Source organism: Schistocerca nitens, chromosome 3 (assembly GCF_023898315.1).
Source record: "Schistocerca nitens isolate TAMUIC-IGC-003100 chromosome 3, iqSchNite1.1, whole genome shotgun sequence".
NCBI classification, from domain to species: Eukaryota; Metazoa; Arthropoda; class Insecta; order Orthoptera; family Acrididae; genus Schistocerca; species Schistocerca nitens.
In genome coordinates, this window is record NC_064616.1 from 709,402,040 (window position 1) to 709,429,668 (window position 27,629).

Below are 27,629 nucleotides of genomic sequence, written 5' to 3' on the forward strand. Positions count from 1 at the left end.
ACTGGACTGCACTAGTTACATGAGTGTATATATGCATGTAAGTCAATTAGTATCCTTAGGTTGGTTAATCCTTAAAGGGGAGGTGACTGTGCTCATGAATATCTAATATTTGGAGACCATAGGCAATGCTGAAATTGTATACACCTTACGGCTCTTGAGCTATGTAAATTCGAGTAACTTGGATCTGGCTGTTACGTAAGGAGAGCTTAGTGCTATAAAGTGGGGAGGCGGCCCATGTCATCAAAGTGAGTGGATCCAACCAATGTTTGTATAATTTTAAGGGCAGTGAGATCTTGGCGAAGCTTATCTCATTTATGGAGTCATGTTCTAATAATATGGTTCATCACTCCAGTTATTGCATTGGTAAGATATCCAAAGAGTAAATGTAATTTTAGACTATGCTGTATCTGTGGTGGAGGCATTATTTTGTAATGTGTTGCTCAAGAGTTTTTATTGTTCATATCCTTGGTGGTGACTTACAGTTGTAAAATAAATTATTACATCCCATATACCTTAAAATTTAGTTGGCATTTGTTTAAGGGATTAGTATGCCTGAACATAACTGATATGTGATTAACTGGATTTGAATTAAGGGACTGACAGATATTGAAGAGTAGTCATGACAAAGATGTAGGGTGCAAAATAATTATTGATGTATGTGTTTTTAGTGGAAATTGTTTGTGTATGTTAGTCTAATTTATTTAGGTTTGTTGATCTCTACAGTGGTACAGGCCCATGAAGTGAAGATTTTGTATGTAAAGCCAAGTCTGTTTAAGCTCATATGGCAGCCTTCATGTTGATTAACAGGCATGTGCAAGCTTCCCAGCCACATCACCCCTACTGGGTGGCTGCAGTTTTGTGGTGGGGAGGAAGTACCATCACTAGACTTCACCATCCATGGTAAGTTCAAAGGCCTGTGACTAGAGCTGTGGTGGCACTAGTGCTCCCTAACAGGAGGTGTGACACTACAGCAGCACCCTCCAGAGCCAAGGAGAGAGGTCATGGTTGTGCTGCAAGTGAGAACATAGGGCATCATAGAAATTGGACACATCAAAAGGAACCTGGAGGCAATGCTGAATGTGTGGGTTTGATTGATTCGACTGCATGCCTGGGTGGCCATGATTGTGTCAGCTGCTATTAAGTAGTGTGCTGATGGATCTGTCTCATTACTGCACACCCAGTGTGATTTCTGTCCTGCCTGGCATGGGAAGACATGAGAAAACATGGAGCAGCACAGAAGACTGCACATCAGAGGCACCCAGGAAGCACCACCAAGCAGGCTGGATTTGATGGAACACATGGGTAGCCATTGTGTACTTGGCGGCCAATAGGGGGCATGTGCTGGCTGTGCAGTGGAGTTGCAGTATGCCATGCTCTGTTCACTATAGAGCTGTCTGCCAGTTGGTTCTTGGAAGGCACAGCTTGGGGCAGTGCCTTGACCAATGTGAGTGTGTGTTACACAGTGCTTCCCTAAACTCTTGGTGCAAGTTGTTATTAATTAACTTCTAGCTATTATGGGTAATGTGCTCATAAGAGAGAGCAGATCTATTTCTGTGTACATACAGTTTTAGTCAGTGCCACTAAGTTTGGTCATAAAATTAGTGTGTTTATTCACTGCATTTGTTCCATAGTAATTATTGAACCACACATGTGCCAGGTGCCAGGTGATGTGAGCATGTATAATTGAGACAAATATTGGCATATTTTCTTATAGAGTGCTTGTATCTCAGTCTGGTTTCCTCTTTCAATGTATGTGTTATAAGCCTTGCTTCTCCTTGTTAATATTCTCATCACAAATGTCCTCTAAGCACAAAGTCTAAATTATTGTGAGAGCTTGTGAAAGAATTTTATCATATTTTTATTTCCAAACTGCTTCAGTATTGGTTATGTTTGGAAATATTGTCAAGAAATTTAGGTAACTGTTTCATTGGCCAGACTGTGTGCGCAATTATTTCAAGCAAGCTTTCATGTAAGAATTCTCACAGTTATAGCAAGTGTGTATGGGGTGTTCTGTCCTAGGTACAATAGTTTTTTTGAGTCAGTGATGCATTTTAGACTTTTTTTATTAATGGACTTATTTTGGTGGGCAGCCCTGTGTAATTCAATTATTCCAGTTGTTTGAACATTAGGTGGCTATCCTTGCAGTCTGTTACTGTTTTTGATTTTTTTAATGTTTATTGTAATCCCTTGGAAATTTGGACTACCTTAGAGATTATCAGTCTGTTAATACTCTTAGAAGCTGCAAATTTTAAAAAAGTGCCATTTTTAGAATTGTGCAGTTTCATTGTAAAATTGTTTTTGATATTTCATCAATCGAAAATACTGAAGCATATAGATTTGTCCTACCACTTCCTGTACAGCACAACATTTCAAACATTTTTCTATATTATGGCTTCAGCTCTATAGTAACTAAGCTCTGAAATGTTAACTTTTTCAGTGATTAATTGAGAGGTATGTCTATCATGTTTTACAGACGAATATAACAGGTTTTATCTCTCTATGGCTATACTTTGAGCAAAGTAGAGTATAATTTTGATTTGAAAACCTACCTCTTAAGAGTTACGTGCTAATTTTTCAAAGAGGGCTATAGAATAGCCTACCAAATTTAGCATAAAAGCTACTTCTTTTCTGAAAATGGCATCAGTATGTTGCATTTTCTTGAGCTTCTTTGTGTCATAAAATCTTAAAGGAAATATGAAATGCTGTGGGCTCTGGTGCAAATAAATTACATAATTTCCTTTTTCTTTTAGGCACAAAGACTTGTAAGTAGCTGCAACACTATTATTTATAATAGTATGAGTTTCTAAAGGATTATTACAGGAAAAATGGTCACAAAATCTTACTTGGATCCTACAATTTGACCTCAGCAATTAACTTTCCAAGATGGGCAAATAAAGACAGTAGCATAAGGTTATTTTTCAAAACAAGAAAATAACTGTATACTCAATAACAAATACTGTCTCTGATGACGAACAGTTAGGAAGATAAGATAGTGCTTTACAGTATAGATACTTTTCAATGGAAATCAAAGTAACTGATGACTCCAGGATAAATGTTTTTCAGAACAGTTTACCAGAGAAGACCTGGGATGAAATTTATAATGACCCAAAGGCTGATATAAAATTAATATAGTCTCATTTGAAAATAGCTTTCTGCATAAGTTAACATGGAACTCTAGAGGGATTAAAGCATCATATGAAAGGAAAAGGAAATGCATCTGTTTCTGAGAACAAGTAGAGATAATGTAGTAGTTGCTCATTTCAGAAACTACTCAAGATTCACATTATGTCAGAACTCAATAATTCTGACAACATACTTCAGGCCATATGGAATGTAATGAAAGAAGAGACAGGATAACAGGGTACAGAGAGCATGACAACATTAGATGGAATGGCTATAAATGATCAGGCACAGATAGCATACATGTTTAATAACCATTTCTTATATCTAATAGAAAATATAGGGACACTCAGTTCAGGAGAAAAATTGCAGCAGTGTGTTGAAAAAGCAACTCGTATAAAATTCAGACACAGGAATGTATCACCAACTCCTGAAATTAAGAAAATTATTAATTCTCTTAAAACTAAATGTTCATCTACATTTGATGGTGTTCCCAACAGCTAACTCATGGCATTTTACTAGACTAATTTAAACATGCCATTTTTAAACCCCTTTAAAAGATATAAGAAAATGTACTGACCTGTTTTACTATTGACATCAGTAAAGTGATGTACTCTTGAACAGTATCCCATATGAGCAGCAATAATATCCTTAGTAAATATATGGATTTCAGAAGAGTTGCTCAATGGGGAATGCTATTTACACATTCAGTCACCAAATTTTACAATCACTAAATAGCAAAAAGTACTAGTTACTATTTTCTGTGACTCATCTAAGGCATTTGACTATATGAATCACAATATTCTCCTAGGTAAATTGAGGTTATATGGAATCGATGGTTTAGTCATACAGTGGATAATGTCATGTCTAACCAAAGGAATGCAGAAAGTTGAATTTAGTAATTCAGCCAATTTGATCAGGGGAGATACTTCTGACTGGGCAGAAGTAATGTATGGGGTTCCCAAGGCTCAATCTTAGGTCCACTATTGTTCCTCTTCTATGTAAACAATCTGCTATCTAATACACAATGTACAGAATCAGTTCTTTTTGCAGGTAGAACTAGTATTGTAAAGAAACCACACACACATCCAACAATGGATGAAATGCTAAACAATACTTTTAAAAGGAATGTTAACTGGATTTCTGCAAATGGTCTCACACCGAATTTCAAAAGGACACATCATGTTCAGTTCTGTACATCTAGAAATACTTTACCAATGATCAGTGTAACATGTGGTGAGGAAATAATACATAGAGTGGAAACTTAAAAAATTGTAAGTGTCTACACTGATGAGAATTTAAACAGGAAAAGCACATGTTGGAACTCCTAAAACAACTTAGCTCAGCTACATATGCACTTAGAATCATTGCAAATTTTGGGGAATGACAAATCAGTAAGTTGGCATAGTTTATATATTTTCATTCAGTGTCATATGGAATAATGTTTTGGGTTAGCTCCTCTTTAAGAAGGAAAGTGTTGCTTTCTCAAAAACTTACTGTAAGAATAATATACGGTTCCCACCATCATCATGTAGACATCTGTTTATGGAGCTATGCATTTTGACTACTGCTTGACAGAATATTTATTCTCTCATGATGTTTGATGTATGTAATCTGCTGCAGTTCAAAAGGAACAATGCTGTACATAATTACAATACCAGAAGAAAAAAATCATTCGTCACTTCACATTAAGGTTGTCTTTAGAACAAAAAGGGATGCACAATGCTGCAACCATAATATTTGATCGTTTACCCAATGATAGAAACTGTCTGACAGACAACAAAGTAAAATTTGAAAACAAAGCGAAAAAGTTTGTCCTTGAGAACTTGTGTTCTGTACAATTTTGTGAGCTTGTGTGTAAATGGTGGTGGGTAGAAATCTCTAACTTGTATCTGTATATTATTAAAAAAACTTGTGAATGGTCAGCATGTAGCCATATTTACAAATTAATTTGTTACTTGAATGTGAAATTACATGTTCCACATTATTATAATTTATTGTCCAAATTATCCATGGAACATTAAACTATCTATCTAACTAAATGACTCACTGTGTATAAAATTGTCATGTACATGTATGGATGTTTTTCATTTTTTCCCTCACTATAATTCTTTTTTTTTTTACTGTGCACAATTATGCTCAATACATGTTTTAAGATATGACCTATTTCTATTAATGGTATGAACTCCTCACATAAGATATTTGCATAATGCGAATTATTTTACTCAGTCATATAACTAACACTTGGTTCAAGAATCATAAAAGAAGGTTGTATACATGGAAGAATCCCGGAGATACTAAAAGGTACCAGATAGATTATATAATGGTAAGACAGAGATTTAGGAACCAGGTTTTAAATTGTAAGACATTTCCAGGGGCAGATGTGGACTCTGACCACAATCTATTGGTTATGAACTGCAGATTAAAATTGAAGAAACTGCAAAAAGGTGGGAATTTAAGTAGATGGGACCTGGATAAACTGAAAGAACCAGAGGTTGTACAGAGTTTCAGGGAGAGCATAAGGGAACAATTGACAGCAGTGGGGGAAAGAAGTACAGTAGAAGAAGAATGGGTAGCTCTGAGGGATGAAGTAGTGAAGGCAGCAGAGGATCAAGTAGGTAAAAAGACGAGGGCTAGTAGAAATCCTTGGGTAACAGAAGAAATATTGAATTTAATTGATGAAAGGAGAAAATATAAAAATGCAGTAAATGAAGCAGGCAAAAAGGAATACAAACGTCTCAAAAATGAGATCGACAGGAAGTGCAAAACGGCTAAGCAGGGATGGATAGAGGACAAACGTAAGGATGTAGAGGCTTATCTCACTAGGGGTAAGATAGATACTGCCTACAGGAAAATTAAAGAGACCTTTGGAGAAAAGAGAACCACTTGTATGAATATCAAGAGTTCAGATGGAAATCCAGTTCTAAGCAAAGAAGGAAAAGCAGAAAGGTGGAAGGAGTATATAGAGGGTCTATACAACGGCGATGTACTTGAGGACAATATTATGGAAATGGAAGAGGATGTAGATGAAGATGAAATGGGAGATACAATACTGCGTGAAGAGTTTGTCAGAGCACTGAAAGACCTGAGTGGAAACAAGGCCCCGGGAGTAGACAACATTCCATTAGAACTACTGACAGCCTTGGGAGAGCCAGCCCTGACAAAACTCTACCATCTGGTGAGCAAGATGTATGAGACAGGCGAAGTACCCTCAGACTTCAAGAAGAATATAATAATTCCAATCCCAAAGAAAGCAGGTGTTGACAGATGTGAAAATTACCGAACTATCAGTTTAATAAGTCACAGCTGCAAAATACTAACACGAATTCTTTACAGACGAATGGAAAAACTGGTAGAAGCCGACATCGGGGAAGATCAGTTTGGATTCCGTAGAAATATTTGAACACATGAGGCAATACTGATCTTATGACTTATCTTAGAAGAAAGAGTAAGGAAAGGCAAACCTACGTTTCTAGCATTTGTAGACTTAGAGAAAGCTTTTGACAATGTTGACTGGAATACTTTCTTCCAAATTCTAAAGGTGGCAGGGGTAAAATACAGGGAGCGAAAGGCTATTCACAATTTGTACAGAAAGCAGATGGCAGTTATAAGTGTCGAGGGACATGAAAGGGAAGCAGTGGTTGGGAATTGAGTGAGACAGGGTTGTAGCCTCTCCCCAATGTTATTCAATCTGTGTATTGAGCAAGCAGTAAAGGAAACAAAAGAAAAATTCGGAGTAGGTATTAAAATCCATGGAGAAGAAATAAAAACTTTGTGGTTCGCCGATGACATTGTAATTCTGTCAGAGACAGCAAAGGACTTGGTAGAGCAGTTGAACGGAATGGACATTGTCTTGAAAGAAGGATATAAGATGAACATCAACAAAAGCAAAACAAGGATAATGGAATGTAGTCGAATTAAGTCAGGTGATGCTGAGGGAATTAGATTAGGAAATGAGACACTTAAAGTAGTAAAGGAGTTTTGCTATTTGGGGAGCAAAATAACTGATGATGGTCGAAGTAGAGAGGATATAAAATGTATACTGGCAATGGCAAGGAAAGCGTTTCTGAAGAAGAGAAATTTGTTAACATCGAGTATAGATTTAAGTGTCAGGAAGTCGTTTCTGAAAATATTTGTTTCGAGTGTAGCCATGTATGGAAGTGAAACATGGACGATAAATAGTTTGCACAGGAAGAGAATAGAAGCTTTCGAAATGTGGTGCTACAGAAGAATGCTGAAGATTAGATGGGTAGATCACATAACTAATGAGGAGGTATTGAATAGAATTGGGGAGAAGAGGAGTTTGTGGCACAACTTGATGAGAAGAAGGGATCAGTTGATAGGACATGTTCTGAGGCATCAAGGGATCACCAATTTAGTATTGGAGGGCAGCGTGGAGGGTAAAAATCATAGAGGGAGACCAAGAGATGAATACACTAAGCAGATTCAGAAGGATGTAGGTTGCAGTAGCTACTGGGAGATGAAGAAACTTGCGCAGGATAGGGTAGCTTGGAGAGCTGCATCAAACCAGTCTCAGGACTGAAGACCACAACAACAACATGGAAAAGCATTAAAATTTCAAGAAAACAAGATGAAAAACATGAGTAATTTATATTTTTGTATAATTTTATTTCTCATTTTAACTTTTACCTTGTGAGATTTCCAGAAATATGACAGATACAAGTAATTAAAGCATTAGGAGTATTTGAAGAGTGAAATAGAAAAGTGATGAACTGTCCTCATATGCTCATTATGTATCTACCTCTAAAGTGGAAAGAATGAACAATGTTTGTTTGTAATGACCCTATTTCAGATGAGAGTAAGTTGAATATTTTATAGTACTGATATCATCTGATACTAACCTACAGCATACCAAGCAGGGTACTGCAGAACCCCAACATAGCTACTACATTATTTGTAGCTGGTGGAAATAATTTATACTCTTCAGACAATGTGAGACTGTTAAAATGTCCCCACTAAACACTGCAACTTTTGAATTTTTTCATCTAAATTTATCTATACAATAGATAATTGTAATGTTTATGGGGTTCCTTAGGGATCCCACTTCCAATTGATGAGAAAAGATGCACACTGTAGAAAGTTATGTTGATATAAGTGTGAAATGAATATTTTAAATTTTAATGTGTTGTTGTGTGTAATAATGGTCCATCAGATATTTTTCTCTGTTAGTCATTTCTTTCAGTTCTGTTGCTAGAGTATATTATGTTTCAAAATAAGCTTGTCAAAAAAATGAAAGTTAGAGAAGAAACATGGTTACCACAGTGAATGAGAGATAGAAAAAGTAATAGAAATAATAGACACAATATCAGAACCGGGAGATAGTGATGTGGAGTCTGTGTGTTCAGAAATAGAAAATAATGTGGAGTCTGTGCGTTCAGAAATAGAAAATAATGTGGAAGGAATGGACATGGCTGAAGATGTTATTGAAGGAAGGGCCAATGAAGAAGTGATTGATGAGATTCAAATGCTAAAGAGACCTACATACATGATGAAAAATGGAATGATATGACAGTCAATGTACAAATAACCAAGCAGGAATCAGAAACAGGATATTCTGTCTAAATATAGTGGTTTCTTAGTGACTTTCTGGACTGTGTCTTCTATTATTGAGACTTTCATGTTGTTCATTAGAACTAATATAGTAGAAAAAGTTGTAAAATACACAAACCTAAAAGCAGAGACAGTCTGCAATTTATGGAATGTGACTCTTCTTTTTAATATATGTAATTGGATCCCAACAAGTACAACAGAAATGTTTAGTTTCATAGGGCTCTTTGTAATTATGGAAGCACTGAAAGCTAAAAGATAACCATATGCAACAAAGGAAAATATTCCCAGCTTTATTTTCAAGAAATAGGTTTTCTGAACTTCTTTTGTACATCAGATCTGACGAGATGACCATTAGAGAGGAGCAGAGACAAATAGACAAATTTTATGCATTTAGAGAAACATTTACAGCTTTCACACATGAATGCTGTGTACACTATTACCTAAATAGTTATTTGAGATGGGATGAGCAACTGGTAGCTTTTCTTGGGAAATGCCCTTTTATGGTTTACATGAAGTCCAAATCAGCTTGATATGGCATAAAAATTTGGGCCCTCTGCAGTGCTGAATCTTCACATGCTTTCAACTTACAGGTATACTCAGGGAAAAAAGGATATATGGAAAAGAATCAAGATGCTAGAGTTGTAATGGACCGTACATCTCCTTTCATAAGTGTTCCACTTGCACAGGAGCTATTGAAGCAAGGGCCAACCTTTACTGGTACATCTGTATTTCCAACTAATGCCTTTTTAAACACAATTTTTATCCATGTTCGCATCCAATGAAAATCTAACCCTAGTATCATAAGTGCCTAAAAAGAACAAGGCAATAATTCTTTTGAATTCTGAACACCATAATGCCAACTGTGGCACAGAAAAGGAGGAGTTTAAGCCCAATATTATTCTACACTAGAGGAAAACTTAAAGTTCTGTTGATACCATGAACAAAATGGCAAATGAGTATTCATGCAACAGGACTACCAAGCTATGGCCATTTGTACTATTCTTGAATGTGATTGATGCAGCAGCCATAAATGCCTATGTCATTAGGAACAAAAAATATCCTGATTGGAAGGCTCATGCACACAACAGAAGGAAAAATTTTTGTTATATCTATGACAAGAACTTATAAAGCCTCATGTGAAGCAAAGAATGCAGAAGCCAAATCAAATGCCTGAAAACACAAGAACAAAAATTAAGAAAATATTTATTAGTGAAGATGCAAGTCCAAGTTCAATGGTACCTCTGCAAGTGACTCCCATGTTGGACTTTGCAAACTGTGTTCTAGGAAAAATGACCGGAGACGTAGAACAAAATGTGGCAAGTGCTATTGTTGTATGTGTAGTCAACATGCAGTTACAAAAACGAAACGTATGCAGAAATTACACTGATTCAAACTGAAACATGAGGAATTACAAATAGACACGACATTAGTGTGTTATTATATGTGATTACTTTTGTTTCTATACATCTACTATGTCTAACAATACATTTTGCTTTGTGGTACTCTGGTACACCCTCTCCCCCTCCCTCCTCCTCTTGTGTACAGTTTTTTTTTCGTTTTTTTTTTAAATGTGGAAGGTTAAGAATGTGTCAGCTGAGTCTGCAAGGAATTACATGATTAGTGTGAGAAGAAATGGCCACCAATGTGTTATCCAGCACCTATTAAACACTAAAAGTAGTTAAACTACTTATTGTTACTAGGAAGTTATTCAGAATGTGTGCTCCTGAATAATGACACCCGTTTGGACCAAAGTAACTGCTTAAAATCTTTATATAGTTTATTCTTATTCCTAGTACCGATTTTCATGAACTAAGCTATTAATGAAATGAATAAATAACTTACAGCAAAGGGGACTATGAAATAACTACAAGGAGGAGCAGTAATCAGTAAACCCTGTTTTCTGAACAGATTTCCGCAAGAAATTTTTGAATTTACAAAAGTAATTCAAAATAAATCCTATTGGGTTTCAGTAAACTCTATCTTGGCTTCGTAAGATACCCAAAATACATTATCATGTTACCTCATGCAATTAAGACTGCTATATATTCCAGCTTTTTGACTTTTTCTCACGTGTCTCAGTTTATATTTACATAACAAATAGTAGTTTGTTTTGGTGTTTTACCATTTTTTGATTGTGCTCCTTTCAACTTAATTTTTACTTAGTTGCAATCCCAAGAATTTTATCTGCACAGCCTCTTACTTTGTATTTGGATGGAAATTTGTCACAAGTTTTAACTGCAAATAGTGAGCATATCCAAAGTTTAATGAAAGTAAACTGACTACAATTCATTTATTAATGTCCAAGAATCCTTCATAAGTAGCTGCTTCTAATACTGTTTTTTTCTTACCATTTTTTTTTATAATATTTGTATCATCTGCCAACAAAATAAGGAGGAATAGGATTGAATTTCCTGTTGATGATAAGGCCATTATAGTTAGAGCACATGCTCAGAGATGACCAGGTTAGGGGAAGGAAACTGGTTGTTCCTTTTAAAAGGGCATATGATAGCATTCCTCCTAATCTATTTAGGAAAACTACAGGAAATCCACATGTGGAAGCCTGAATGAAAAGCTCCTTCCAAAAACGAGTTCAATCTCCAATGCTGTTTGCACTGTAGCAAGGTCATCATGCAAAAAAAGTGTGCAAGAATGGACAATCTCATACCAGGTGGCCACCTTCACATATTTATACTACTCCAAACAAAAGGTATGAAATATACCACTGCACATCACTTATCTTCTCTCTGACTGGTATTGGTCATGGATTACTGCATTAGCAGGGCTCATTATAAAATATGCTATTGATATAAACATTACAAAGGAGTTGAAAAATTATTTGCCTTGATTACACAGCAAAAGGTCACATGTCTGCTACTTAAATTTTCTCACGATTGTCAGTTAGGATTCTTGACACCCAAACTTTTGAAAAACTTTATTGGTAACAATATCAGAAGACTAATTCTTCCTACTTGGAGACTTGATGTAATGGACTGAAAACTGATAAATATTCTTCAGACATGAATGCAAAGTAGGTCTGGTAAATTTCAATGATACAAGGGCCACTGTGGATGAGGTCAACTGTGAAAAAATGGTTTTGGTGATTTTTCTGCTGCTCGTGTACACTTACCGTCCACACATACACAAATTAAAGTCTCTAGCCCCATCCCCATCATGGTTTCAATCTGTATGTTCAAGCTAATCTCAATAACTGTAGGGATTTTGATACGGTTTTTACTAATAGACTGATTCCCAAGGAAGGTTTGCGGGCACATGGAATAGAAGTAAGTCCGCCTGCAGCTGTGCCAAGCAAGTGCAATCTGCTGCTACTGGGAGGCCTGTGTGAGCTACTAAAGACTTTCTAAACTCCCTGTGATGTTGGACGTATCAAATATAAAGCTGACAAGAACAGAATTTTTGGTATATAGTTAATGTTTAAGGGGTGTGATGGAAAATGTGCAAAAAGGTCACACTGAAAATGTAGTTGTTATTAGACTGGCGCTGATATTGCATATTCAGCTAGTGGCCATAGCTAGTGCTGAAGTCAGGTGGAAAGGTCAGTGTTGTAGCTCGCAGCGCCTGTCATTGCCACAAGATGTAACTTTTTTTTCTTTTTCTTTTCTTTTTTTTTTTTCTTTATTGGATTTCGATTCCTCTCAGGGAGGGGGGGAGGGGGGAGGCGGCAGCGGCACAATACGCCACTCTGCAGCCTACAGAAAAGTTAAAAAACAGAATTAGGAGATATGAGAACAATAAAACCGTCACTGTTAAAAACTGAAACATGGAGAAAAAGATGTGAAGAAAATATAAAAACAAACGGTAGGTGATGCTGATTAAAACACATAGTAAATAGGCAGGCACAACTAAAAAACACCGCGACTGTCTGGTTTCTGTTCGCAAGAGATAAAAAACACAACTAGCGACAGTATGGTGGCTGTTCGCAATACTGAAAGGAAATGCACAACACTGAACACTCACTTAAAACAGCACTATAGAGGCGACATGGCGGCAGATGGGGGGAGGGAGGATCCCGACCAATGAGGGGGAAAAGAAAGGGAGGAGAGGAAAAGAAAAAAGGGGGGAGCCGATGAACAGAGGGGACACAAGGTGTCACTCCAAATACCAGTTAAATATGGAACAGATAGCATTAGTGCCTCACGAGCACTTTCCTGGCATTTGCTGGTTAGATCATTTAAGTTATATGAAAGTGATAAAATAAAATGTCGTGTGACTAGGGTCTCCCGTCGGGTAGACCGTTCACCGGGTGCAATTCTTTCGATTTAACGCCACTTCGGCGACTTGCGCATCGATGGGGATGAAATGATGATTGGGACAACACAACACCCAGTCCCTGAGCGGAGAAAATCTCCGTCCCAGTCAGGAATCGAACCCCAGCCCTTAGGATTGACATCCTGTCGCGCTGCCAACTCAGCTACTGGGGGCAGACATGAAAGTGATTATCTTCAGTTACTTCAAGTTATTCTCTGAATTTTCACCACAACTCTAAGAAGTGGCCCTTAAACAAAATTACCGCTACTCTAGACAATGCGTCCGACCGTCAATGCTTCATGCTATCCATGTGAAGCCGGGGTGGGTCACTAATAAAATTATAAACGTAGTAAAATCAAGGAAATGAGGGGGCTAACATGTACGAAAGATTACTTAGCATGATTAAGATTTTCTATGGTTTCCCTAAATTGCTTAAGGCGAACGTCCATTTGGATAGTTTGCAAAGGTAACCGCCAATTTTCTGTCCCATCCTTGTCCACTCTGGCCGTGTGCTCCACTCCTATTGACCACGACGTCATCGGTACTGCAAATATTAACAATTGTGGCCTTTCTTCGACAGTTAAATGAACTTTCACTCAGCATTAATAAGCAGAGTCGCTCAAAGTAGTTCCATACTCATGGAATGAGCGGAGGGGAGCAGATGCAGGGATTCTACATCTCCTTTCTGGCCCAGGTCCTAGTGGAGATTGTTTGCCGTTGCCCTCCTGTAACGAAGTGTGACGTGTGTATTTGTGTAGTGTGGATGACAGTGTTGAGTGCTTGTGCAGTGCAGTTACGGGATTGTGTTGTTACACATGAAGGGAAGCGAGTGTGTGAAATTCAGTGTCGGCACATAGCCTGCTCCTCTTGATGAGCTTCAATAGCGTCGAGCGTAACGTCCGTATCCGACAGAATTCATCAACAGTGTCTTTCATTTCATGAGTCATCGCAGGGAAGATTTGAAATTTAATCTAAGACATTGGCGCAAAGATTGGTGACCAGGAAGTTAACACCACCACTTCTCTTTCCCTTGCCGGCCAAATACTGGCAGTGAACATTTCATTCACCACCAGGATTCGAACTGGCTTAACTTCGAGTCGAACGCCATAGCACAAATGTGCAGTAGCGACTTTCTTTGCGACTTCGGCTGCGGTGGCAGGTAAATTAATAATAACATTAGTATTATTAATAATAATAATAACAATAGCAATATTTTAAACATAGCTAAACAACAGCAACGGTTTCACGTAATAAAATTATAAACAGCCGAACAGTTACAATGGATAAAGAAATTCTTTACCTAGGTTTCGACAAATATAAATTTGTCTTCTTCAGAAGGTAACGATTTTACATTAGTAAGGACTAATATACCATCGCCGTTTTTACAATTGTCGGCATAGATCCATGTGTCAAAAATAAAATATAGCCCTAGAATTAGGGTTTGTCACGTTAATATCAAATAGCTCACGGATCTTGCAGAGCTTACAACCGACTGAGTGTAATCGGCGAGCGTAGTTACTCTGAAAACAGGCAGGTGGCGCTCGTGCCGAGAACCATGTGCCAATTGGCTTACAAAGGCAACGTGTAAATTATCAGTATTTATAACGTCCTAAGGTAAAGTAACACTAAAAAAAGGAAGGAAATTAACACTCCCGTTATAACAGTATGGGAGCATTGGTACAAATAATGTCTGTTGAGTTCTTGTACATTTGTACCAATGCTCCCATACTGTTATAACGGGAGTATTAATTTCCTTCCTTTTTTTAGTGTTACTTTACCTAAGGACGTTATTAATACTGATAATGTAACGGCGATGGTACATTAGTCCTTACTAATGTAAAATTGTTACCTTCTGAAGTAGACAAATTTATATTTGTCGAAACCTAGGTAAAGAATTTCTTTATCCATTGCAACTGGTCGGCTGTTTATAATTTTATTAATAACAATAGCAGAAATCGTAATAACAGTAATAATACAACAATTGTTACATTCCATCATGTATTTTGTATTTTCCATTGTTTCACAATAATAATAATAACTAAGTGAATTAAGGAATAGGTTGAAATAGTTTGATATTTACCATTCATTATGTACATTGTAGAAAATCCCGACAGGATCATACTAATGGACATGCCGAAGCAGCTGAAGAAACAGAGTGTTCGACGACCGAAGTGTTTCAATAAAATTGTGTTTGCCACGCTCATACCAAATCGCACCATCCCCAGGAATACAGTCGCCAAGTTTGGATCTATCTCAGTTCCAATGTCCTGTGGAAGAAAATATTCTTTAGAAGATTCGCTTTATTTACATCGAGTTACAACAGATATCGTGAATGCATTGCATTTTACAGATGCCTAATGCACAGTCAGTGTAAAACGTTTTCGGAGACTCCCGTATTTTGGCTGTGAAACGTGTCCGGATGTGAATCAGTACATTAACAAAGACGTAGAATGTAAATTTCAGATGATGTGGTATTTCTGTATTACATCAAGTACATAAAATTAAAAGCACAATATCAATTTCGTCACTGACACCAAAATTATAAATTTTGTTTATTCTCGACATGTAAAATGTATTTAGACACGAGAAAATTTAAAGACAACCCATTTTAACCTGTGATTAAAGATGAAAGACAGGCTCGAATGAGATGAAGTTGAAGAAATAAATCGACTGTGGTCTTGTTTAACAAATCATTCTGCCATTCACCTCTATTAATACGGTGAAAGCACAGAAAACCAAAATCAGGATGGTCTGACGGCAGTTCGAACCCTGTTCCTCCTGAATGCGATGCATGTGTCTTAAGCATTACGGCAATTAATTTAGAAAACTGAGCCTTTGTCAACAAAAAAGAAAAAGGCTTTGCGGTGTTTACGGTGCGGTAGCACCAAAAGTGTAGTGTGTACATAAGACTTATAGTATGGAAACAGTGTGTTCGGAGCATAGCTCTCGTCGTGCTGTTTAGTACATTATCAATCGATATGTGAAGGGTTCAGATAATTTTTGCTAACAAGAATTAAACAACTGTTGATAACTTAAGTTTTAAACTGTTATCAGTTTTTGTTACTTAACGCAAATAATGAGAGTCGCAGTAATTGCACTATCCAGCTTTCTCTGTGCGTTTGAGATAACATTCATAATTCCTCATACGACCCTTAGAAAATGGCTCTGAGCACTATGGGACTTAACATCTTAGGTCATCAGTCCCCTAGAACTTAGAACTAGTTAAACCTAACTAACATAAGGACATCACACACATCCATGCCCGAGGCAGGATTCGAACCTGCAACCGTAGCAGTCGCGCGGTTCCGGACTGCGCGCCTAGAACCGCGAGACCACCGCGGCCGGCCGACCCTTAGAGGAAAAAATTTGTGAGCATTAGCTTTCTTCATAGCCGTGCCAATATATTTCGTTACCGTTAGACCAATAAATTCTCCTTAAACTGACTCCACTGTAAAACAGTCGCCGAATAATTTTTTCAGTACTTTACCTGGATAAGTTTTGCGTATCACGTGTGGATGATCATTTATAATTTAGTTATATTTGAGATCAGTGTTTTATGGAATAAGCATCATAGCATTTTACGTTTATGGTCTGGATTTGTTAACATGGTGTGTCATGGCCTAGTTCAAAATCTAAAAATGTAAACTACCTAATAATTTGTACACAGACTGTATGTATTGGGATGTTTGATATTTACAGACATAAACATGTATAAATTCTGATGAATGTAGAAATTCTGAGATCTCTGAATGCTTCTTTAGGTGCTTTGATTTATTTAGCATCTACGTGCGTCTCTTCATACAAATCTGTATTACGATATCACTGACATTCACCTATTGTAGGACCTTAGAACATATTCTGAACTCGAAAACAATCAGTATATCCGTCAGCATGACATTCTCCAAGTCAACCAACATGGATTCCGAAACCATCGATTATGCAAAACCCTGCTCGTGCAATTTCTCACATTGTATCCTGAAAGCCACTGATCAAGCAAACAGGTAGCTGAAATAATTCTTGACTTCCGAAAAGCATTTCATTCAGTACCACACGAACGATAATAACGAAATTTGTGACTACATTGAGGATCTATTGGCAGGAAGGACGCAGCATGTTATCCTATCTTGATTGGCGAGTGATCTTCAGATGTAGAAATCGCTTCAGCAGTGCCCCAGGGAAGTATGGATCCTTTCTGTTCGTGTTATATATTAAAAATCCAGCGGACGATATTAATACACTGAAGCACCAAAGAAACTGGTATAGGCACGCGTATACAAATACAGAGATATATTAACAGGCAGAATACGGTACTGCGGTCGGCAACGCCTATATAAGTGTCTGACGCAGTTGTTAGAGCGGTTACTGCTGCTGCGACGGCAGGTTATCAAGATTTAAGCGAGTTTGAACGAGCTGTCATAGTCGGCGCACGAGCGATGGAACACAGCATCTCCGAGGTAGTGATGAAGAGGGGATTTTTCCATATGACCATTTCACGAGTGTACCGTGAATATCAGGAATCCGGCAAAACATCAAATCTCCGACATCGCTGTGGCCGGAAAAAGGTCCTGCAAGAAAGGACCAACGACGACTGAAGAGAATCGTTCAACGTGACAGAAGTGCAACCCTTCCGCAAACTGCTGCAGATTTCATTGCTGGGCCATCAACAAGTGTCAGCGTGCGAACCATTCAACGAAACATCATCGATATGGGCTTTCGGAGCCGAAGGTCCACTCGTGTACCCTTGATGACTGCACGACACAAAGCTTTACGTGTCGCCTGGACCCGTCAACACCAACACTGGACTGTTGATGAGTGGCAACATGTTGCCTGGTCGGACGAGTCTCGTTTCAAATTGTAACGAGCGGATGGACGCGTACGGGTATCGAATCCATGGATCCTGTTCAAGCCGATGGAGGCTCTGTTATGGTGTGGGGCGTGTGCAGTTGGAGTGATATGGGGCCCCTGATAAGTCTAGATGCGACTCTGGCAGGTTACACATACGTAGGTATCCTGTCTGATCACCTACATCCAGTCATGTCCATTGTGCATTCCGACGAAATTGAACAATTCCAGCATGACAATGCGACATCCCACACGTCCAGAATTACTACAGAGCGACTCCAGGAACACTCTTTTGAGTTCAAGCACTTCCGCTGGCCGTCAAAGTCCCCAAACATGAACATTATTGAGCATATCTGGGATGCCTTGCAATGTGCTGTTCAGAGGAAACCTCCACTCCCTTGTACTCTTACGGATTTATGGACAGCCCCGCAGGATTCATGGTGTCAATTCCCTCCAGTACTACTTCAGACATTATTCGAGTCCATGCCACGTCGTGTTGTGGCACTTCTGGGCCCTCGCGGGGGCCCTACACGATATTAGGCAGGTGTACCAATTTATTTGGCTCTTCAGTGTAGTAACCTCACACTTTTTGCTTTTTGTAGGTGATGTAGATGTAAGAAGGATATTTTTTTTTCAATCTCCGATCGACTGTGAAAAGGAAACCACAGTGAAAATAAAAAAAAGGTTTGATTTGCAACATTTAGCTACACCTGCCAGCTACTTCTCCAAATAGTCGCCGCTCTGACTTAGACATTTGTAGTAGCGTGGCATAAACTTTTTGCAATACCCTCGTCGTAGAAGGCAGCCGCCTGTGCTTTCCACCAGTTACCTATACGTGTCTGTAGTTCCCTGTTTGTGCCACAATGCTGTTCTCATTACTAGCGGCTCATTTGAAACACTTCCCGTCGAAAACGCTGCAGGAGCTTCGTTATTGCACCTGCAGTGTGAAGGAAATGCATTACAGCTACGTTATGTGGGCTGCTTGAAATCAGGAGGAACACCTAAGTAGACACTTCGAACTTGGTGGGAGACACTAAAAGTTGTGTGCATTTTTGCGTGCTCACTGTGATCTCAGAATTGAATAGTGCGACATGACATTATCGATGGGCATACTAGAGACCCTGCGCGACACATCTGTGCCAAGATTCATTGGATTTTCACTGTTATTTTAATGACACGACCAATAGGAGGTTAAAAAAATAGCTCTCAACTGAAAGGAAAGCTGCACTAATATTCAGTCAGTTCTAGCTAAGGCTTCATAGTGGTGCAAAGATTGTTTTAATGTTCAGAAATGTACACCCGTGAACTTCATAAATCGCGAAAACAATGTAACCTGAAACTTCAATATCGACGAGTCACAGCTGGAACGAAACAGCTGATACAAATACCTACTTGTCACAATTCACGGGATTACTGGGTGGAGGCAAAGTCTTAGGTAAAGTAGGTGGCAGTCATCGGTTAATTGTTAGATTACTGAGAATGTGCAGTCAGTATATAAAGGAGATGTTTACGGTCGCAGGTTCGAATCCTGCCTCGGTCATGGATGTGTGTGATGTCCTTAGGTTAGTTAGGTTTAAGTAGTTCTAAGTTCTAGGGGACTTATGACCACAGCAGTTGAGTCCCATAGTGCTTAGAGCCATTTGAACCATTTTTTGAGATGTTTACGAAACTCTCGTACAGTCCACCTTAGAATATTTCTCGAGTGTGTAAGAAGGGATATTGAACGTATGCAAAGAAGGGAAGCAGTAATGCTGACAGGTTTTTTGACCCACGGGAGAATGTCACGGAGATCCTGAAAATCCTACACTGCTGTTCACTTGAAGGTAGACGCTATCTATTCCGCAAAAGCGTACTTGCACAATTTTAAGAACCAGTATTAAATGAGGAATTTAGGAACACACTACGTATCGCTCACACAGATACCACAAAGACAAGATTAATCAATTCCCGCGCTTGATGTAATCATTCTTCCCGCACTCCTTACGCGAATGGAACGCGAAGAAACTAAACAACAGTGCAATGGGAAGTATGCATTTCACAGTGGTTTGCAGAGTGAGGATGTAGATATATACATGTAGGTGTGCTATCGTATCAGCACCTGACACCTAACTATGACGAACAGCTTCTTATGGAAATTTCATGCAATTTCTACAACATCCTACACTACGCTTAATAACCGTTCAAGCACCATGTAAGATCTTGAATAATTCTAAAAAGACTGCAGTTATAAGAGCCAAAGGACAGCATTAATTGAGAAAGGAGTGTGACAAGGTTGTAGCGTCTGCCCGATGTTATTCAGGCACAAATTGAGCAAGCAGTAAAGGAAACACAGGAGAAGTCTGAAAGGGGGCTTAAGTTGAGAAAGAAGAAATAAAAACTTTGAGGTTTGCCAATAACACAGTAAGTCAGTCTGTTCATACAAAGTACTTGAAAAACCTGTTGGACGGAGCAGATGTCTTCAAAAGCGGTTATGCGATGAGCTTAAACAAGAGAAAAACCAGTAAAATGTAGTGGTATCGAATTAAAGCAGATGATGCCGGTGGAACTGGGCAGTAAAATAACTGATAATGGCCGCAGTAGAGAGGATATGAAATGCCTACTGGCTATGGCAAGAAAAGCATTTCTGAAAAAGAGGCAGCTGTTAGTACATTGGCCTCGCATTCGGGAGGACGACGATCCAAGCCCGCGTCCGGCTATTCTGATTTCGGCTTTCCGTTATTTCCCTAAATTGCTTGAGACAAATAACGGTATGGTTTCTTTGACGCAGGACAGCCGACTTCCTTCCCCATCCTTCCCTAATCCGAAGGGACTGATGTCCTCGCTGTTTGGTCCCCTCCCCCCAAAATCACTCAGTCAATCAGGATGAGAACAGAAGTTTTTGAAATGTAGTGTTGCAGAGGAATGCTGATGATTAGATAGCTAGCAGGAATAATAAATGAGAAAGTACTGAATCAGATTGGGGAAAAATAAGTTTATGGCACAACTTGACTAAAAGTAGTGATCGGCTGTTAGGACACATCCTGAGGTATCAAGAAATAGTCAATTTGGTAATGGAAGGACGTGTGGAGGGCAAATTTGTAGGAGAAGGCCAAGGCTTGAGTACAGTACGTTCAAATGGATGTGTGTTGTAGTTATGTAGAGATGGTAAGGCTTGCACAGATTAAACTAGCATGGAGAGTTGAGGACCGAAGACTACAACAATAGTAGCATTGTTTTAATGAAGGTCGCCTGTGGGGTACTGTAGGCTGCACATGATCGGACTTTAGATTCATGAATAGTTCACCGGTGAGGTGGATTCACTGCAAGAGATCCACTTCATTTTATGTAAATTTATTTGCAGCTGCGAATATGGACAACCATCAACTATAAAATGGAATGACTACAATGAAAATTTGTGCCGGATCGGTATTCGAACCTGTATTTCCCGCTTATCTCGAACGGTCGCCACACCATTAGGCTATCCGAGATCGTTTCAAGGCCAGAGCCAAACTTCCGCAAGCCGTCAACCATGTTTCTCAATATGCACTTGTACATTCATTATGTATATTCCCGTACAGGGGCATGCACGATTCTGAACAACATAGGCACTACAGTATCGTATGAACAGTGTTCTTTTGGCAAATTGGATACACCCACTCGTGTAGTTTTCGACATACTCGTAGTTTGTGCTCTGTGACATGGAGTGAGCAGAGGTATACGAGTGTCATTCCTACCCGTATCGAGGTGTTTCTGGATGGTGTGGCTGCTCACCGCTTGTCGTTACTGAGTTACTGACGAGTCATTTGCTGAATTGTTACCCAAGTATCCGACGTTACAACCCACGACACTTGACGAAACTTATCCTCAAAATGATGTTGCCCCTTGCAGTTGTGTCTGGCATCAATTATCTTCGAATCCAGTTATTCATGGTACCGGTACACCTTTGACACGGTGGCTCGTGAAATCCCAGTGCCGCACGACCCATATGGAGATGGAATGTCCCATGCGCCGGGAACTCATGACAGTGATCTGGTTATATGCACTCGAACGTGTGTCTTGGCCGATTCTGCGCTCTGCTGTCATGGCGACTGCAGGTAACATTTTTAACGTCGTGGAAGTCACGTGGCACTCCTAACTATTCCATTCGCGTTAATGGCAGGAGAGATGATTTCGCTACACAGCTGCTATTTCTACTTAAATTACTTACGGATACACAGGGTGGTCATAAATAGTCTAAAAGCTTTTAAGTGTGTTGCAGGGTGGGCTGTACTGAGAAATAATTATTAAGAAAAAAAATGGATACGTTGCGCAGTTTGCTAGCTAATTAGCACTGAAGTTAGCCAATGAGAACGTAGTGCTCTCAAATTCAAGCGGTCGGCTAGAGACGGCGTCGCCAAACGCGTTCGTCGTTTGGTTTCATAAGACCGAATAAGAGCGAGGTGCAAAAATTGGACATAGGACGGCAGTAAGGATCGGACCCGAGCCAAAAGCTGAGCAGTCTCGTGCATTATCATCTACACTATGATAACAAAAAAATGGTTCAAATGGCTCTGAGCACTATGGGACTTAACTTCTAAGGTCATCAGTCCCCTAGAACTTAGAACTACTTAAACCTAACTAACCTAAGGACATCACACACATACATGCCCGAGGCAGGATTCGAACCTGCGACCGTAGCGGTCGTACGGTTCCAGACTGTAGCGCCTAGAACCGCTCGTCCACCCCGGCCGGCCTATGATAACAAGTGACACTAATTGTATCTGGCAGGCTGCTTGAATTTTCACGCACAACGGCCTGATTCGCTAACTTCATTGCTTATTAACTCGGAAACAACGCAATGTATCGAATTTTTTTCGTAACAGATATTTATTAGCACAACCTACCATGCAACACCGTTAAAAGCTTTTCAGACTGTTTCTGATCACACTGTACATAGTCTTTGATTCAAAGTTCATATTTGATCTTTCTACTTTCTTGACTATACGTGTGAATATTTGTGTTGTGGTTTAGGTCTATATGTTTACAGTGCCTTGCGATGGTCTGGAGGGCGGGAAAAATAAAACTGGACCAGCAAATACTTCATGTATCTTAAGATAGGCAATCCAAGTTACATGAGCGCCTCCTGCGGCAGATGATGTAAGTTGGATTGCCTTTCTTTAAAGCGCATGAAATATTTTCCGGGCCAATTTTATCTAGCCTACCCTGTGTGTAAGAGTTATGTAATACGTGCTAAAGCTATAAGATAGGTAGTTTAACCTTCTAACAACCCTACCACAACAAAGGTCAAAATTTTAATAACAAATGTGGTGTTGCTCACGCTACTAAATACTGCATTTTCGGGCAACATCAGTCATATTATGTGGCAGGTGTCATTAGAGCACAGATAATAGTCATTTCATGTAATAATGAAAAAACTAGGCACTCATCTTTTCTTGTTTCCCACGCTGGTCTCGTCGTAAAATCATGGCTCAATCGTTGAAAATCTAGGTGGTTATGATTCCAAGCTCGGATGCAAAGAGGCCTAGGTTTTATTCTGCTATATTCAAAAGTTTTGTAGATGCGCTTCACAAACCATTCTTGAAGATTACACTTTTGCTGGACAATGGTGATGTAAAAAAATAATCAGCACTCCGAAATTAAGTTACACTTCCTTTTAATTGCTTTTATTGCAATATCACGAAACACACAAAACATCACTTCACAATACAAAACGTACTTGAAAACATCTTCCTCACATTTTATAAGCCAACTTCAATATGCATCTTTCCAACATGACGTCCAAGACTTGACTTTTTCAAGGTCCGACTCTCTAACAAGTTAACAACTAACTAATAATCGCTTACGCGCCCAAAAATCAGAGTTACAAGTGCGTCAAAGATCATAGTGACAAAAGAAAGAATACACATAAGAATAATATCATTGCAATATAAACATATCGATGTATCAAAAGTGAAATCAAATCTGAATGTTGTCTCAGAAATAAGTTAAGTAGTTAACAGAAATACAGTAGAATATTACTGGTATCGAGAGGTTCAGGTGAGGAACCATAATGGTTACGTAATTCAAGTACCATTACAACCTGTAGAAACTAATTTCCGTATTGGTCAATTTCTTTTTGAATTTCGTTGGTAAACAATTAGGGTTATGATCTCTCACTTCCAAAAGTAGCACATAGCTGCTGATAGAGAACAAACGCATGAATACAATTTAGAGCCAAGGCGAAGAGATCGACTGCTGTTCGATTACATTACTGGCGACAAATCACTGGAAATAGTAACTAGCGTAAAATATCTAGGTGTAGCCATGAGGAGCGACCTAATGTGGAATGACCACATAAAACGAATTTTAGGAAAAGCGGATACCAGGTCGAGATTCACTGGAAAAATCTTACGGAAATTTAATTTATCCACGAAAGGAATAACTTACAAAACAACTGTTAGACCAATTCATGAGAGTTGCTCATGGTCTAGCAATCTTAAAAGGTTGGATTAATCGAAGAGATAGACAATGTCCTACGAAAAGCGGGGTGTTTTGTTATGGTATCGGGTAACTGGCGCGAAAATGTTACGGAGATGCTCAACAAACTTCACAGTGGCAGACGCTGCAAGAGAGGCATTGTGCATCACAGTGAGGTTTACTGTTGAAATTCCGAGAGAGAACGGTCTGGGAAGAATTGAGCAACATATTACCTTCTCCGACTTTCGTACCGCAAAATGACCACAACGAGAACAGCAAAGACATTAGAGCTCAATACAGAAGTTTACTGACAATCATTAGAAAAATAGTGTCTGACACATCAAAATATCTTCATCCAGGCTTGAACTGTTGAATTAATACTTTCTGTTTCTACTTATTCTTTAGCTAGTAATTATATGCGTGAATTACGAGTTACAATTATCACACAATCTTCAAAGCACCGTCATTTTAATTACTTGTTGACTATCTTCATTTTTTCCTTAGAATTATCACTTCTCTTAGTCTCATTTCCAGTTTCTCACATTTCTTTCTGACCACATATTAAAGACGAGAACTCTTTCTTTGAATACATTTATTAATTTATGAGCATGTATGTGCCTTAAATGCAATGTTAACTTACCTCGAAGAAGTTGATTGCATAGAACAAAGTTATATAAATTCCTGAAAACTGCTGAACGATAAAAAGCACAAACATGATTCCCAATGGCTTGTAGCCAGTGGGTTTCAGGAAGGACTTCATGCGCATGGGGAAGCTTGAAACGGCGAGCGCCCGCATGTCCTGCGATCTAACCATCGCAGCTAGCTGTCTCTTGTGTAGCGATTTCTGGAAAAAAAGGGAAGATCGATTAATTTTGCTGTATTTAGTTGTGTCTCCGCAATAATTTTTGTGGAAATATTATTAAGGCACTAGCCCAGATTGTTACTGGATAGATGCCTAAGTTTTTTTTAGTGTGATTAAAGAAAAGAAATTTAAGACGATTCAATCGACTCATTTCATCAGCGATCTTCCAGATTCATGCTTGCCAGTAACTACTGTTATAGCTAATTGACATATATCAGTACCTTTGCCACAAAATGGAACTAATTTTGAGTACATCATTTTATAAAAATTTTAAACTCTCACTTTTTTTATTAACGTTGTAGGGGTCCAGTACTCCGTAAATACGTCTTATGTCTTCCAGAGGGCTTCCATACTGTGCCCAGAAGAAGTATAACACGAATAAATGTACTGCGCGTGGTTTCGCAGTGATTACCACACTGGAGGCCGGCCGGTGTGACCGTGCGGTTAAAGGCGCTTCAGTCTGGAACCGCGCGACCGCTACGGTCGCAGGTTCGAATCCTGCCTCGGACTTGGATGTGTGTGATGTCCTTAGCTTAGTTAGGTTTAAGTAGTTCTAGGGGACTGATGACCACAGAAGTTAAGTCCCATAGTGCTCAGAGCCATTTGAACCATTTTGAACCACACTGGATTGTGCTCCGTCGCTAGTGACCTCGCTGTCGACGGGACGTTAAACTAATCTCCTCCTCCCCCTTTCCTCCACGAATAAATGTAAATGAACCTACAAAACATACAGGGTGAAAAGTATTTAAACCGACAAACTCTGGGAGGTTGTAGGGGACATCGAAACAAATATTTTCCCCTAATGTCATTTTTTCCTATGAGGAGTATTTAAACCGGTAGAGGAAAATTTCTCTGGCGGCAAATGAATTAAACCAAAAAACACTTTTCCATTTTTTTATGACCAAGAGACAACACATTAACACAACCCAATTTCAATTACAGTAGATCTTCAAAAATGCCTCCATTGACACGTAAACAAAGGTTACACCGTCGGATCATGTTCTGTCTGCACACGGGCAAAAACCCCAGGACTATCCTGAATTGTTCCTGCTGCTGCTGCTATCCGGGCAACCAAATCCTCTTCTGCTGCAACAGGAGTTGCGCAAACAAGGTTGCGCATCTCTCCCCACACAAAAAAGTCCAGAGGGGACATATCTGGGGATCGAGCAGGCCATGGTACAGGACCACCTCTGCCAATCCACGTTTCTGGGAACCGTCGGTCCAGGAATCGACGCACACGACGACTGAAATGTGCCGGCGCCCCGTCACGTTGGAACCACATGCGTTGTCTTGAAGGGAGCGGGACGTCTTCCAGCAATTCTGGCAATGCTCTGGCGAGAAAACTGTAATAGTGCCTGCCATTTAATGGCCTAGGTAGCAGATACGGCCCAATTAAACAGTCCCCAACAACACCGACCCCCACATTAACGAAGAACCGCACTTGATGAGCGCTAGTAACTGTGGCATGTGGATTATTCTCACTCCAAACATGCGAATTGTGTATGTTGAAGACTCCATCACGCCCGAACATTGCTTCATCGGTAAACAACACAGAGAATGGAAATGTAGGATGCATTTCACACTGTTCCAGGTACCACTGCGAAAACTGTGCTCTGGGTGGATAATCAACTGGTTCTAGGTTGTGGACACGTTGTAAGTGAAATGGACGTAACAATTGCTCTCGAAGGACTGTTCTTACATTCGTATGATTCGTCCCCATGTTACGTGCAATTGCACGAGTGCTGATTGAAGGATCCCGCTCCATATGCTGCAAGACAGCTTCCTCAAATTGCAGCGTTCTTACCATGCGACGGCGTCCCTGTCCAGGTAATCTGCTAAATGACCCGGTCTCTCGCAGACGTTGGTACACAGCAGCAAAGGTCGTATGATGAGGGACACGGCGATTAGGATATTGTTGTTGATAAACCCGCTGTGCAGCTCGTCCGTTGTGGTGCACTACGTAGTACACACCAACCATATCAGTGTACTCACTCCAGGTGTATCACCGAGCGAGGTGGCGCAGTGGTTAGCACACTGGACTCGCATTCGGGAGGACGACGGTTCAATCCCGTCTCCGGCCATCCTGATTTAGGTTTTCCGTGATTTCCCTAAATCGTTTCAGGCAAATGCCGGGATGGTTCCTTTGAAAGGGCACGGCAGATTTCCTTCCCAATCCTTCCCTAACCCGAGCTTGCGCTCCGTCTCTAATGACCTCGTTGTCGACGAGACGTTAAACACTAACCACCACCACCACAGGTGTATCGCTCCATTAGTAAACAGAGACAATTGCCTACTACTGAAGAGCGTAATACGGCCTCCACCGGTTTAAATAATCCTCATAGGAAAAAATGACATTAGGGGAAAATGTTTGTTTTGAGGTCCCCTATAACCTCCCAGAGTTTGTCGGTTTAAATACTTTTCACCCTGTATGTCTTCGCAGTATTCCCAGAAACACTTAAATTTGTTTTGTCAATTTTTTTTCAGCTCCGGACCTGATATTTTGGGCCTAGCACTTCGTCGCATTCCACAAGTG

At 39.5% G+C, this 27,629-nt stretch overlaps 1 protein-coding gene across 1 annotated transcript in view; it reads right to left on the minus strand.

Annotated features, from left to right (window-relative positions):
* LOC126248682 (facilitated trehalose transporter Tret1-2 homolog) overlaps positions 1-27,629 on the minus strand; it is a 308,477-nt gene that overhangs the window by 13,455 nt on the left and 267,393 nt on the right. The window contains exons 7-8 of the mRNA XM_049949949.1: positions 24,875-25,078; positions 15,038-15,224 (exon numbers count right to left, since the gene is read on the minus strand). Of these exons, the coding sequence (XP_049805906.1) occupies positions 15,038-15,224; positions 24,875-25,078 (391 nt within the window). The remainder of the gene's footprint in view (positions 1-15,037; positions 15,225-24,874; positions 25,079-27,629) is intronic.